Source organism: Trematomus bernacchii, unplaced genomic scaffold (assembly GCF_902827165.1).
Source record: "Trematomus bernacchii unplaced genomic scaffold, fTreBer1.1, whole genome shotgun sequence".
NCBI lineage: Eukaryota > Metazoa > Chordata > Actinopteri > Perciformes > Nototheniidae > Trematomus > Trematomus bernacchii.
Window position 1 is genome coordinate 1,630,843 of NW_022987621.1, and position 14,912 is coordinate 1,645,754.

General features: G+C 39.5%; 1 protein-coding gene and 1 long non-coding RNA gene across 2 annotated transcripts in view; one reads left to right on the plus strand and one right to left on the minus strand.

Moving 5' to 3' along the window:
* Positions 1-13,495, minus strand: part of LOC117484287 (leucine-rich repeat and fibronectin type III domain-containing protein 1-like protein) — a gene marked incomplete at its 5' end in the record, with an annotated part of 51,746 nt that extends 38,251 nt beyond the window's left edge. Inside the window, 3 exon segments of the mRNA XM_034132760.1 lie at positions 6,863-7,046; positions 12,096-12,406; positions 13,283-13,495. Of these exon segments, the coding sequence (XP_033988651.1) occupies positions 6,863-7,046; positions 12,096-12,406; positions 13,283-13,495 (708 nt within the window).
* LOC117484288 lies at positions 2,360-3,780 on the plus strand. Its single transcript, XR_004556102.1, has 3 exons — positions 2,360-2,418; positions 2,671-2,770; positions 3,323-3,780. It is a non-coding gene; the product is annotated as an uncharacterized LOC117484288 (long non-coding RNA).
* Positions 13,496-14,912: the final 1,417 nt, after the last annotated feature.

Below are 14,912 nucleotides of genomic sequence, written 5' to 3' on the forward strand. Positions count from 1 at the left end.
ATAATATAACTCAAAACACACTCACTAAACAGCAGCACGTGACAATATGGCGTGACCACGCCATGTTACTGAATGGTCGGAACTGTGAAACTAGCTTAACTATGGTATTTTCCTCATCACCATTAATCACTGCTGGCTGGCTAATACTCTTAACAACATTTAAAATACATTTGCTTATGCCACAGTTTTAAATGTCAGTTACTTACACGTACAAAACTACTGTGTAAAACTGTGTTTTATGAAAACAGCTACTTAGCATGGCGATGCTAACCAGAACAATTAGCTACAAAAGGACACTTGCTACACTTACACACATATCACAAATCCTGTGAAACATTACTAAACCATTGACAGTGCATTTACATTATATCTTGATGCAAGCTAAAGACAGAAACGTTAGTTTTGCAGTACCTGTGGACAGTGGCGGCCGGTCCATAGGGGCGCTAGGGGCGCCGCCCCACCTCTTCCCATATTAAAAAATAAAAATAAAAATAAAAATAAAAAATATATTTAAAAAAATATATATATTTTTATTTTTATTTTTAATGAACAAGGTAAATATTATATAATTGGTATCAGTAAAATGTATAATCTACAATAAAATCTCGTTTAAAATTGTGTTACGATGTCTAAAGTTACTGATAAGTCACATGTTTCCTGCCTGGCCTTGCCCGTGTACCTTCTCTCGTCTGGGGCGCTAAGAGAGGAGCCCTCAACCAGTGCAGCAGCAGCCACTAGCAGCTGACTGTTGCTATCTGTAACGTGTAAACTATGCCGCGAAAACATAATTTCAGCCAATCAGCGTCGTCAAATATGACGGTCACGGGGCGCCAATGTCAGCGCCCCGTGCAGTCTGTGAGTAGTTTGGACAGTGACTCGTATCCGGTTGACGCAGTAGTTGATGAGGATGGCTTCGTGTGCAGGTGGAGTCTCCGGACCTCGGTCCCCGCCTAATTCTGTTCAAGAGCTAATCTCCAATCCTTTCGAAAGGAGAAGTTTGGCAGATAAATTGTTGCTTAAAGACCTTGGACCGGACCAACCCGATTTGAATATATCGCAGCAATCTCGTGAAAAAGACAAAACTTATACACGAGGCTTCGCAAGTAGCTGGTACACAAAAAAGGCTTGGCTAGCTGGATGCAAACAGGTAAATGCTGTCTTTTGTTTCCCATGCTTGCTCTTCAAACAGCCGGGGACAGATACGATGTGCCCGTGGACTGTGATGGGAGTACATGATATGAAGCATTTGTCCGAAAGAATTAAAAAGCACGAGTGCACAAAGGCACACATGACAAACACCTTTAAGCTAGCCATGCTAGGCAAAGCTAACATAGCCGCACAGCTAGATCAAGGGTACAAGATGTCGGTGAAAAAGCACAATGAAGAAGTGGACACGAATAGGCACGTCTTGTCTAAAATAATTGATTGTGTGAAATTTTGTGGGGGCTTCGACCTGGCTTTGCGTGGCCACGACGAGACTGACACATCCAACAACCCCGGCGTTTTTCTGGGTTTAGTTAATCTACTGGCCTCGTTAGATAGCGTGTTGGAGGATCACCTTAAAACGGCTACGGTTTTCAAAGGCACCTCAAAGACGGTGCAAAATGAACTTTTGGACTGCATGTTATCAGTTTGTAAAGACTACATTCTGGAGGAAGTAAAAAATGCCAGTTATTTAGCTATTCAGGCGGATGAGACAACTGACATTTCCACCCACTGCCAGTTAGTGCTTGTGCTACGCTACATCGACCCGCATAACAACGTCCAGGAGCGTTTTTTTGAGTTCATTCCTCTTCAGAATGCGAATGCTGACACAGTTGCCACCGCGCTGATGGAGAGGCTGGGCACTATCCTCCCCGATGGACAACAGGGCAAACTAATCGCCCAAGCCTATGACGGTGCAGCGGTGATGAGGGGAGCTAAAGGTGGAGTTCAGCGGAAAGTGAAGGATGTGTACAGTAGTGCGCACTACATCCACTGCTATGCGCATCAGCTGAACCTAATTATGCAGCAGGCAACATCCCACATCCCCAAGATAAGAACATTTTTTTCAGACCTTGGTGGATTTGCTGCATTTTTCTCCAGGTCATTCAAGCGAACTGCGATCCTGGATCAAGTGGTGGCACACAGACTTCCTGGCACTTCCACAACAAGATGGAACTTTCACAGTCGTGCTGTTAACACTGTATATGAGCACAAGGAGAACATCCTGAGGTGTTTCCAGACAATCAGAGACTCAGGTGACTTTGATCCCATAACAGTGAGAGAATGATGGAAGATGAAGTTTTTTGCTTTTTCCTGACATTGTTCCACAAGATCATGCCACATGCTGTTTAGCCAACTGCAGAAGAGGAACATTGACTCTGTCTACATCACAGGACTCATCAAGAGGTTCACCAGCAGCATACAAACAATCAGGTAAATCATTATTTACAATGGCTGAGATGTGCTTATTATAGGAAATCTGTGAAACCTAAATGTGATTTAGCTGAACACAATAGACCAACTCACACATACTTGTTTAAATATCTTAAACGGGCTTACTGGAAATGTATATATTATATAACGTTTATAAGGTGTATCTCTGACTACTATTTCAAATAGTCAAGTTAATTTGTCAATTCTTGCCACAATGAGTAATTGTACATGGTTACTTGTGGTTTGGATCAGGGACTCCATTCCTTCTGGTGAAAGCAGTGGATCTCAGCAGCTGCCCACAAAGAAACGGAGGGGACTTGGACATGAAGAGCAACAGCTGTTGGCTAGAGAGGTAAGCAGTAATAGGAACGTGTTCTATGACTAAAAGCTCCTTTCATAATATAGGTCATTTCATATCACAATAATGATACATTTCACAAGAAAGCCCATTTTCTGTAAATTAAATAAATAGGTAGGCTAGTTAAAATATCCACATGGAAAGGCCTATTGCTTATTACATTCTGAATTGTATACACTTAACAAGGCCTAAACTGCAAAAAGTGTCCCACAGTCTCTACATTTCAAAGGGGATCAAGACAGATCAGAAAAGGTTTAGGCTTCCAGAAGCAACCACAGTGGACAGAAAGGGCCCAACAATAAATGAATGAAGTGTAAACATAGTCATTAAATGTATATATTGTAGTGACTTAATTTTAAACAGTAATATTGTTCTGTTGATGCTCAGATAGATGTCCTGTTATTCTGATAGGTTCCATTCACAAGAAAGCTCTTTGTTTGTTACACATCTTATAGGGGACACTAATGACATTATGACTGATAGATGTGAAAAGGTGATTCTGTTATTTATTATGTCTTGATTTTTTCATTGTGCATTATTTCATAGGTATGTGATACCATACTGAGTCACGCAAAGGAGAGATTTTCCTTCACCAAACACCTAATCAGCTCCACCCTCCTGCAAGGAGACCTGTTCCAGCAGCACAGCCGAACATTCCCTGAAGCAGCGCTGGAAACAACTGTGGAGGCCTACCCTCTACTGGACAAGGCAAAGCTCAAGACGGAACTGTCCCTCGTCTATGACAATGACCAGTTCAGGGCTTGCAGTGGTGCTGTTACTCTGCTCCAGTTCTTCCTTGACAATAATCTGCAGGAGACATTCACAGAGACTGTCAGTCTTCTGAAGGTTCTTGTAACCACACCCATGGCTACGGCTGAGGCAGAGAGGTGCTTTTCCACTCTGAAAAGGATAAAGACTTTCTTGAGGAACAGCATGACACAGGATCGCCTGAATGCTCTGGCTATGCTGTCAATTGAGAAAAAACTCATTAGGAGCATTCCTGACTTCAATACCAGAGTCATTGAGAGGTTTGCCACTCAGAAGGAGAGAAGGGCAAAATTCCTCTACAAATAGACACACACACACACACACACACACACACACACACACACACACACAAGCTCTCGCAGCAAACACAGATGGCCGACCCTTAAAAAAATGCGTTTCATTAGAGAGACAATTAAACGGCCGCAGAATGTTGTGAAGTTACTTTTGGATACCTAAGATGTTTTGTTCAACCACAAAGTCCAGGAACATGAGTACTGTTTGGAAACCTGTTGCGTTCGACTCATTTTCCCCAGAGGAACAGTTGTTTCTTGTTTCCTTTTGTTTTTGTCTTTTTTCTGCCTGTTGCACATTTTGTTATTCAAAGCAGTAAAAAAGGTGCTATCGGCCAATAAGCTGGATATCACTTTATATGTAGAGAGGAGGTTTCCCATGGTTGTTACAAGTTTATTAATAAGTGGGCATTTATCACAGAAGTGATTGTTCTGTCTCCACGTTTGTTGCATTGTCTGTGATGTATTTTCCAACGGTTATAGCTCCTGTCCTGTCCCAGCAACACTACACGGTTTGCAGCTCCACCACATTTTTGGTTTATCTTCGGTGTCGCTTAAAATCTGCTTCCCATCGGACTAAAACCTCCACGTAATCTGAAGACAGATACTTGAAGTTATTTAAACCTTTTGCAAACTTTATGTTCTTTCTTGCTCTAGCCTTGCCAGTTACATTGTACATAACACATATATTATCATTATGCTAACTGGTTGTTCGTGTTAGACGATGTAGCTTTTTCATTTCTGAGTTATTGCTATATGTAAATAAGCCTGTTTGTAAATAATCCTCAGAGAAACAAAGAAAAAACACAATTTATGACATTTTGTGCTGTGGTTATTTTTTTTAAATTGCATTTATTCACAGTTCAGTTTGAAATGCTGTAGTGACTTGTATTGAACCACTTAAATATTTATAATTAATGCTACTGAAAAGATGCTATTAATTTTATATCTCACATGCAGTTCACTGTAAAGCTACTTGGTGAAGGTGTTGGTTCATAAAACATGAACAGTTTTAAGAAAGAAAAAAACAGACCAGTTCTGAGAACACAAATTCCTGGTAAAGTAGTAGATGTTCAGGTTGATAAATAATATTTTCCACACTGAAGATTATGGAGGTATTGATCAGTCTTCTCATATTTTTAAGCCTCGATTTCTCCTTTCCCCCCCCCTCTAACATCACCAGAAGTCATCATTTAAGGGGTCATTTCTCGAAAAAAATGGGAAACCCCCCGGACCCACCAGGTAGATCACTTCCGGTACGTCAAGAGCCCCACCAAAAAAAAAGACCACCGGCCGCCACTGCCTGTGGATTTGTAGAGAGAGGACCAAAGTTAGCGTCTTGCTCAGATCACAGCACGTTTATTTCTGACATAGTGATGTGTCGCCCGCGAACGAGCCGTTTTTTTGTTTTTGTTATATTTTAAGTAATACAAGACAGAATGATATGATGATCTCCGCGCTACAGCTGCTCCGTGCATGCATGCAGTGGCATGTAATATCCAAGGATTAGAGACTGTTGGATGCTGCTGTTTTGAGCATTGCAATACATTTATTTGTATTATGTTTTTTTATGATTAGAGACGGTTGGATGCTGCTGTACTGAGCATTGCAATATATTTATTTTGACTATGTTATTTATTTATGATTATCCTTGGGCTCAGCGAAGATTTGATGTCAGCAATACTGAAATAGAGCCCTGCTGTTTTGTCAGGGCCTTTTCCTTAAATATAATTTTAAAATGTCGATACAGTAGCCCCTTTTTTTAAATGTCTATGCTTAAGTTTGTATAGGTGTTGCTATCTGCTTTGTGTAGCGTGGTTCTACAAGCAAGTCAGTGCATTCTTTGGGTGGTATCAGAGAGTTACAAGGGTCTGTAAATGCAATGAAAACAATTGGCCACAGCAAATCATTGATATTAAACATGTCATTTTTACTTTTGAATACTTCAGTACAAAGGATGTATTGAATAATTTAAGTGATATGTGTACACATATAAATCATTAGTCAAAACAGGGCTACATTTGATTGAATTATAAAAGGTATAATATGTGGTAAACTGAAGAGCCGTTTGGGAGCCGAAAGAGCCGACTCTTCTTGGTGAGCCGAGCCAAATGATCCGGCTCACCAAGAAGAGCCGGAATTCCCATCACTATTCTGACATGAGCATGAGCTGAGCTCCTCCCTAATGGATCCACAGCAGCACCAGGGCGCCATCTACTGACGTTACAGTGTATTGTATAAATGTTTGGAAGATTATATTATTAACAAAAAATAGGGGGGGGGTGTCTGTTTAAACTTAACATCTAGCATTTCCAACCTGTTACACATAACAATAGGTCTTCGCACACTTCGTGCTCAGGCCCTAATTAACTGAGAGTGGCAGTCTCAAAACAATAGTCCCGGTTTGGGAAGATCTGCAAGGGAAAGCAAGCACACACAAGTCATTGATAGGCTATGTGTGGAATAGGAATGGTATAGTGATGTGATCGTTTGCAACCTGCAGTAGAAATAAGTGTTCATTCATATATTTTCCTTAAAGAAATTCGATTTTAAAAATCTACTACTCAGGGAAGAAGGCCTACTAGTTTTAATTAGGCCAAATTAATTCACAGTATCTATTACAAGCACATTTGTTCATGTGTAATCCATAATAAAATATAGAATTATAGTTGGATCTTTGTATCTTCTTATTATTAGCAGAGAAAATGTAATGTTTTTACAACAATATACAATTAATCCTACCAATATAGATGGGAACCGGGTTGGGGGTGCCCAAAAATATTTCCAATTACCCAAGGGGGGCCGGACTGAAAAAGTTTGGGAACCACTGCACTATGGCATTGCATACATATTGACTGTCACAGGAAGATATTCCTAAAGTACCTTCCATTTATTTCCTCCTGAAATAACAACTGTTTCTTCTGAGGAGTATTTCCTTGTCTGCAGCAATGGTCTTAGGGCATTGAATGCTGTTCTGGCTAAATAACATTTGTTTTATTAGATGATGATGCAGGTATAACACACTTACCTGGTCTCTTATTGAGTGACAGCGTCCATACTCAGTCTCCGTAGTGAAGGACACGCAGCCCACCAGCTTTGTTCCTGTCAGGGCGGTGATGCCATCATCGTAGACGGCCAAAACACATAGCTCATAGTCTCGCGATGACGCCAGGTCACTCAGCAGGAAGTACTTGTGGTTGGCCGGGATCATCCTGAATGAGCCGGAGAAGGAGACAAACACATTTTAGTCTGTATGTTCTATATTTATCCTGATCTCTAGATTGTTTGTAGATTATGGTTTTAAGTTTTGGAGAGACGATTATTTCAGCTTCAAATTTGTTCCCCCTTCAATCATCAAATATAGGGGCTGGGTAAGAGGCGATACATGTAAAACAGCCCGCCAATTACGGCCCGCCGTCAGATTAAATAAGGCCCGCCACTTCGTTCTTATAATGTATTATTTATGACCCTGTAGCACTTTCAATAAATATTTCAAATGTAATTCCTCCTTTCACCGCATGGCGGCAGAACCTGCTCTAAGGGGCTGTTCTAATGCCGCAATTTGCCTTTTCTGTTAAAGACGCTGTTTTGTGGTTTTGGGTGGATCCGCGGTAAAACCAGGAGCGGACTTTTTTAGTTGCCTTTGTTTGTTGGCCTATGAACTGGATTGAACCGTTGGGGTTGTAACCAACTGGCCTTTTTGCTAAAGCGGATTGAACTCTATATATTGACTCTTTTCACCACACATTGCACACACACTGATCTTATATGCAATTTTCCCCCCCATGAAATATATCTGACCAAAATGAAAATCGTGTGATTACTGAATCATGGACAGAATCTACTTTGAAAACAGTATCATCAAGGAAGCTGCAAGTCCATACATCAGGGGACATTTTGGGTCGGATCACCGCTTCTTCCAAGACAATGACCCGAAACACAGCGCGGCTCCAGCTGCAATTGCGGCTGAGGGAATAAACTGGGTTAAAACTCCACCCGAATCTCCGGATTTGAATCCCATCGAGTTGGTCTGGCACTTGATGAAAGACTTCATTCGGAAGGAGGCTAAACCAGGCTCGAAGCAGGAGCTGATGCAAGCGAAACAGGATTTTTGGAAGACAAGACTGACCCAAGATACCTGTAGTCGACTAATTACAGGCCTCAATAAAGTTCTGCCATTGGTTGTGCAAAATAATGGTGGACATAAAAATAATAATAATAATAAAAATACAAAATAATGTATCTGTGTACGTGTTTTACTATGTGATCTGCATGCACTTATCAAACATTTAATTAAAGAATGGTGATATACACAGCTGTGATGCAGCGGGAGGAGGAAAACACACATTTCAAGTCAGATCATCACCCTTAGCTATTTCAATTACCTCTCAAACTACCTAAACTAGTTATAAATGTTTATTTTTACTGTCGGCCGGGTCACTCATTACTGGATCAGCTGCTGCATGAGAGAGACACTGAAAAGTATTATCATCTGAAATTAATCATTATGTTATTAGTATTAAATACATATAAGTATTTTTACAGCTTGTATTTAGAAATACTCTGTTGTAATTATTGATGCATAAATGTGTTCATCCATTCAATGTGGCATCTGCTATAATGGGGTTAATGTATGATATTACTTATTAATACAATACACTATATAATATATGATATGATAATTACATTTTAATTTGATTCATTTCTTATTTCATAGTTTCTCATCATTATTATAACAGTTCTGTTTCATATGAGTGTTGAGAGCTGTATCCATAAATCTCTTAATTTTGCCCTCAAAGTGCACCAGATTGATGCATTTAACTTCAATTTAAAGAAAAACATCTTCAGTTGCCAAAGTGCTGTACAGTATATGCTGTGATGCAGCGCAAGGAGGAAAACACACACTTCAAGTCAGATCATCACCCTTAGCTATTTTAATTACCTCTCAAACAACCTAAACTAGTTATAAATGTTTATTTTTACTGTCGGCCGGGTCACTCATTACTGGATCAGCTGCTGCATGAGACAGACACTGACGCTGTCAGAAGAGAGGGAGGACAAAGAGAGGCCAGGCTCCGTGTATTTTATTATTATATATAGTCGTTATTCATTTGTTTTAAAGCTCAATAAGGAAGATTTAAACTTTAACACACGTTGACCGGCAAAAAACTCTGCCCGGTTCCCTCGGCCCCCACCACGTTGAATAAACAGAAGGCTGCTTTTGTGGAGGAAGTTACAGCGCTACGTACAGGCTCGGCATATGTACTGCAGCTTTTTCCAGCGGTATCCATAAATCTCTTAATTTTGCCCTCAAAGTGCACCAGATTGATGCATTTAACTTCAATATAAAGAAAAACATCTTCTGTTACAACAATAACATTATAAATAGTAACATAGCTGAACATGGTATTGCACATTTAGCTTTTCAGTGTTACTGACCTGAGATGTTTTTATTACATGAATTAAGGTGACTGAGGCTTTTTAACATAGACTTTTCAGTGTCCCACATTTTGCACAGAACTGTCCCACATTAGGAAATGCAGATTGTCTGAGACAACTTGGCACTAAGAGTAGGCTACTGATATGTCTACCATTTCTTTTATGAGTGTAATATCTGCATTTTCTATTTTGGTTTGATAAGGACACATCCTGGGGATTGTGTTTACAAACATTGACCATACCGTTCACCATCCCCCACCCCCCTACTGTATGTTGATTTTTGACTTTGTTTGCCTACATGTAAATGGTTGGCATTTAGTACCTACCCCCCTCTGAGTGAATACCTGTTGACTTTACATCTTGTTACAAACCAGGGACTTTACTTCCTGATTTTTGGAAGACTGACCCAAGATACCTGTACATAGTACATGGTTTGAATTGGAGAAGGGCAATGGTTATCGATGGTGCTTTTAAAGCCTATTAACTGTGTGATTTATATTGCTTTTCAAATGCATATAGGCCACCCATTTACACTGTTCTTCCCGTCAAGAATATGAATAGAACTTAGTTAGATCACTTTACATTTCTGCGAATTAATTTTTAATCCCACACGTCTCGCCGACCCTGGAGTGACCACTGGCAGTGGAATGACCGGTGGCAATGGTGTTTTTATTTATTTATTCATTTATTTAACAGGGACAGTGCACATTAATGAACATTTCTGTAAATGTGCCAGAGTTAGCCAAGAGGCTATTTTTCATCTGTAGTTAGTCCCTGGACAGATTTTAAAAGTCAATCTAAAACACATTTCATTTTAAACAAGTAAATACAATACATTTAAAACATGCAACATACATTACTGGGATACTTAAAGTGGACCTATCATGCTATATTTGAATAATATAGTGTAGGACCATACAGAACATTAAAACAAAACAAATAAAACAAAACAAAAGAACATGTGTTAAAACACAGGCAGTGAGTGGGTTGTAAGGAGCAGAAGATTGGGTCAGTGTTGGCAGAGCGTCTCCCCATCCCATTCAAATTCAAATTCTTGACTGAAAGAGCAGTGTTGCCTACAGTACATGTAAATGGATGGCATTGCCTATATGCATTTGAAAATAATTAGTACCCCCCTCTGAGTGACTACGTGTTGAGTTCACATCTTGACTTTACTTCCTGATTTTTGGAAGACAAGACTGACCCAAGATACATGTACATAGTGGAAAGTGAAATTGACATTGTCAAATTTAATAAAAATACAAAATAATGTTCACATTTGGGAACCGATTGGAAACATAGGACTCAATATTTTGCTTCACATTGAGGGGAAGAGGCATTTTCCCATTGGTCCCAGTCCAGTTGGTTCTTTTCACCATTCTCCCATATGTTACAAATGGCTGTCTAGCCCTGTTTGTTTTTTTGACCTTTCAGATGTTGTTGTATAGCCTCTGGAGCAGAAATGAAAGAGTTTTAAAAATGTTTAAGTTTTGGTAAGTTTTTAGGGAAATGTTGTAATATTGCAACGTTGGCCTTAGGTGGGAGGGAGCAGAATTTCTGTATTTCTACTCACATTGTCTGAATAAATATATTGAACAACGAAGGGTTAATTTGCAGGATTGATTGCTTACTTAGCCCTATATCAGTATATAGCATGAATAATAATCACACATCAGTCATATTTGTTATGAATAATCATTTATCATTTATTAAATAGTAAGTCGCTTTGGATAAAAGCGTCAGCTAAATGCAATTTATGAAAGCCTCACTCAGGATTTTTTTTACCAAGTGTTTTTATTGCTCTTGGGGCATTAAAAACAAGATTTTAACTTTAGTTTTTTATATAATATCTGCATTTTCTCTTTTGAAAAACTAAGTCTTAGTTTGGCCATAGTTATTTAATATATAAAGACTATATATTATTGAATTACAAGATTAGATATACTTTATTTGATCTAAAATATTGATGTGTTCAAATGCTCTTCTAAACAAAACTGAAAGTCCATGAAAAGTTGTCTTCCTGTTTTTGTGAATGAAGCGCCATCTCCTGGTTAAATCCTGAAATTGAAAATCTGGCAACGCCCTCTTGGAAAATAGTGGGAGGGCTTAACATTCCCAGATACTGGTCTTTGGCAGGTCTTAGGCAGGTAGCTGGCAGGTAGCAGGCAGGAAGCTGTAAGCTGGAGTCTGAAATAAGCTGCTACATCTGTATGCTGAGTCATAAAGTCCCTGACAGGGTTGACTAACAATCTTTGAGCAGATTTCCAGCTGGTGGAGCAGTTTTGATTTTAAAGCAGTCGACACACATTTGTAGCATGTAGTATTGCAATATCGTAGAATAGTCAAAATTACAGACGTGAAGAACAAAAGAGGAAATGGTCTACTCGCCCCAAAAAACCTAAGGAAGCGGCGAAAATAAATTATGTATTTTGTTCTTTTGCAGAGATAATCAATATGGTCTTTCAGGTGGTGATTTCTTTCAGTATAGATTACAATGGGGACTATATGGGAGTCAGATGGTGAGCCAAAAACAATCTGTTGGGAAACTTTTGTTTTCCTGGTGTTAATCTCAAGAGTAGCTGATGTTCTGCATAAATAAATGATCATATCTAAGGCTGGTCTTCTGTAACTTGTCTCTTACTGTGGAGTATCTGAACAGAAATCATGTTGTCTTATAGTGGATCATTAACCTATAATTATCTCCAAACAATTGATTTGAAGATGCAGAAGAAAGCTTGAGCGTGAACATCAGTTATGTCCTGTCACAGGACAAAAGTTAAATCAGACACATTATCGATCTAACCCAAAGCAGCCACACTCACCTATATATCAGGATATCGTCTGTAGAGCTATTGTACTGGATCTGGTACATGCGGACTCCGGGTATGTGGTTCTGCGGTGGCCATCTGATGGTGGCAGAACTGGACGTAAGATCAGACACACTGACCCTCTGCAGGTCGGAACGCGCCTGACCCCCGCTTGCGTTGGACTTGATAGATGTGGGGATGTCTGAAGGCCCCGGGTCAGGGTCCAATTTAGGGTCAAAGTGTGGTGAGGGGTTGACCACTAACTCAACAGGAGCAGTGGCTTCCCCTGCTGCATTGGATGCTATGCATGTGAACTTTCCAGAATCCTACAAATATTTGAAGAAAAGAAAAGGCCGGAAAGTTTATACAGTATTTGCTTTTATGGGAATTCAGCCTCATGTAGCCAAATAGTGTATTACTAAAACAAACATTTCCCCCCTTGCTTTTACAGATGAAATAAAGAAGTGTCTTAGAAAAATTATCCTGGCAATTGTTTCTTCATTTTATTTGAGTTTCCTCCTAAATGCCAACACTAAGCTGCAGTTCTGGTTGTTGAACTTTAATCCTATACATATATGTATAGCAGGTGTTAAGTAATTATGGAGGATTTGAATCAAATCTAATTTTAATTTACGACACATATAAAAAGCACTGCACAAAGTAAAATTAAGACTCTTCATCTCACCCATCCTAGCATTAGAAGGCAGGAGGCAAAATGGTTGGTCTCCAGGTAACAGTCTACCTGTACTTGAACCGGCGACCCTCTTGAACCAAGCCAAATCCTTACATAAAGAGCTACTCCCCTCCCAAATGGTAAATAAATTCCATGTCTCCTATTTCAAGCTATTATGTATCTTAGTTCTTAATTTCATTAAGCATTAATAACTGTCAAAAACAATAACAAAGTCAATAATTCCTTATTGATTTGGAAACATGCGTATACTCACAAAACAATGTTTTTCTAAACTCTCAACAGCATTCAAGGCAACATTATTTGTTTTCAAATGTTCTTCATAAAATGAATATAATAAGCTGACTAGTCTTTACACACTAAACAGTACACAGTAAATTATTATGAGCTGCAACATCTTTTGGTATCTTTCAATTAAACAGCAATGCATAGAAAATAGGCCAACAGTTTAGAATAAATCAGCATACCACACAAATATACTAATTCCATGAGAATTATAGCATGCATCTACCTTCACTGAGGCTTTGAGGATGTCCAGCGAGCCATTCTCATAGCAGATGGTTCTGGACGTGTTGCCTATAAGCTTTCCATCAGGAGTGACCCAGTGTGTTGAAGGCTCAGGATCGCCGATGGACTTACAGCGTAGGCTGACCTCCTGACCCTCCATCACAAACATCTTGGAGGTGTGACGAGTGATCATTGGTGGTTCGCAAACAAACTCCTCCTGTTAAGGGACATATGAAAAGACACCGTTAATTAATTGCTACACAAGATTCCAGCCTGTGGAACGCATTAAGATAAGATAAACCTTAATATATCCCTGTAAGGAAAGTCAGGTGTTTTAGAAGCAACAGGAACTAGATATAAACACAGCACCAGTTACGGGGGTTGTTGTTAGCATCTGGTGCTAGCTCGGAGCTAACGGAGATTAGAAGCTGTTTCAACAATAAGGAGAGGGAGAGTCCTCTCCTGTCAGACTGAGATAACGTCAGTTTAGGTGAGGTAAAGGACTCGCTGAGTGATTAGATTGTAAACTCTAAGTTATCTCAGTGGGTCTCAAACGGTTTGGTCATCTATGTAAAGAAATATTTGCATCTATTTAATATAGTTGTAAAAAATAAGTTAAGAAATCATTCCAATGTGTACTATAGGTCGGTAAAAAATTCAAAACACAGTTTGAAAGGGGAGTGATTAGTAAAATATGCATAAATAACAAGAAAGAATGCAGACTAGGTAAGATAAAGATAGGAGAGAGGAGTTTATCAAATATTTGTTATTGGTTGTGAGCATATTCTAATGTTTTTTTTATTAGTTCTGTTTCATATGAGTGTTGAGAGTTGTACCCCGGACCCCCCTAGACAATGTGTAATAATCAGCTTATATTTTAAGCCTAGTTACCATTGAAAAAAGGTCGGGAGCTACTGTGGTAATTTAACCAGGAAAAGAGAGTGGCTGAAAATGAAACGTGTCCTCTAAATCAGGGGTTCCTAACCCCCGGGAGGTGTTACTGCCGGGCCGCGAAATAGCTGTGAATTTATCGTAATATTTGCAGAATTATAAATATATAAAAATATTTTATCATACCGTTTTTTTCAAAAAGTGTAATTTTCGCACCTATACAAGTCATATTATTTCATCCAGTAGCCTAGTTAAACTTCCACCAGAAAACAGTTGAAAATGGCTTTTATGGTGTTTCGAGGGATTCGGCGGCTCAGCAGGTCTCAGCCTCTCGTTCGCACGAGAAAGTTACCGGTGCGCCAAGTAGGAAGAGGCTAACTCCATAGTAATATATGTGGGTGTTCCCAAAATAAATTAGTTTAATCTTAATCTCGATGTAGTGCTAAATGCTGTCGGAGTGCACCGGAACGAACGACACTATCATAATAACAAATGCCAGTGTCAAACACACACAAGGCATCGGCCTTGAAAAAGCCATATCGGTCGATCCCTAGTGCTGTAGACACTAAATACCGTAGTTAAACACCAACACCAACAGCAACGACGAAAGATTGTAGCCAAGGCAGCAGAGCTCTGAATATAGCTCTTGTCACACTCACTCTCTCTCACACACACACACTCTCTCTCACACACTCACACACTCTCTCTCTCTCTCTCTCTCTCTCTCTCTCTCTCTCTCTCTC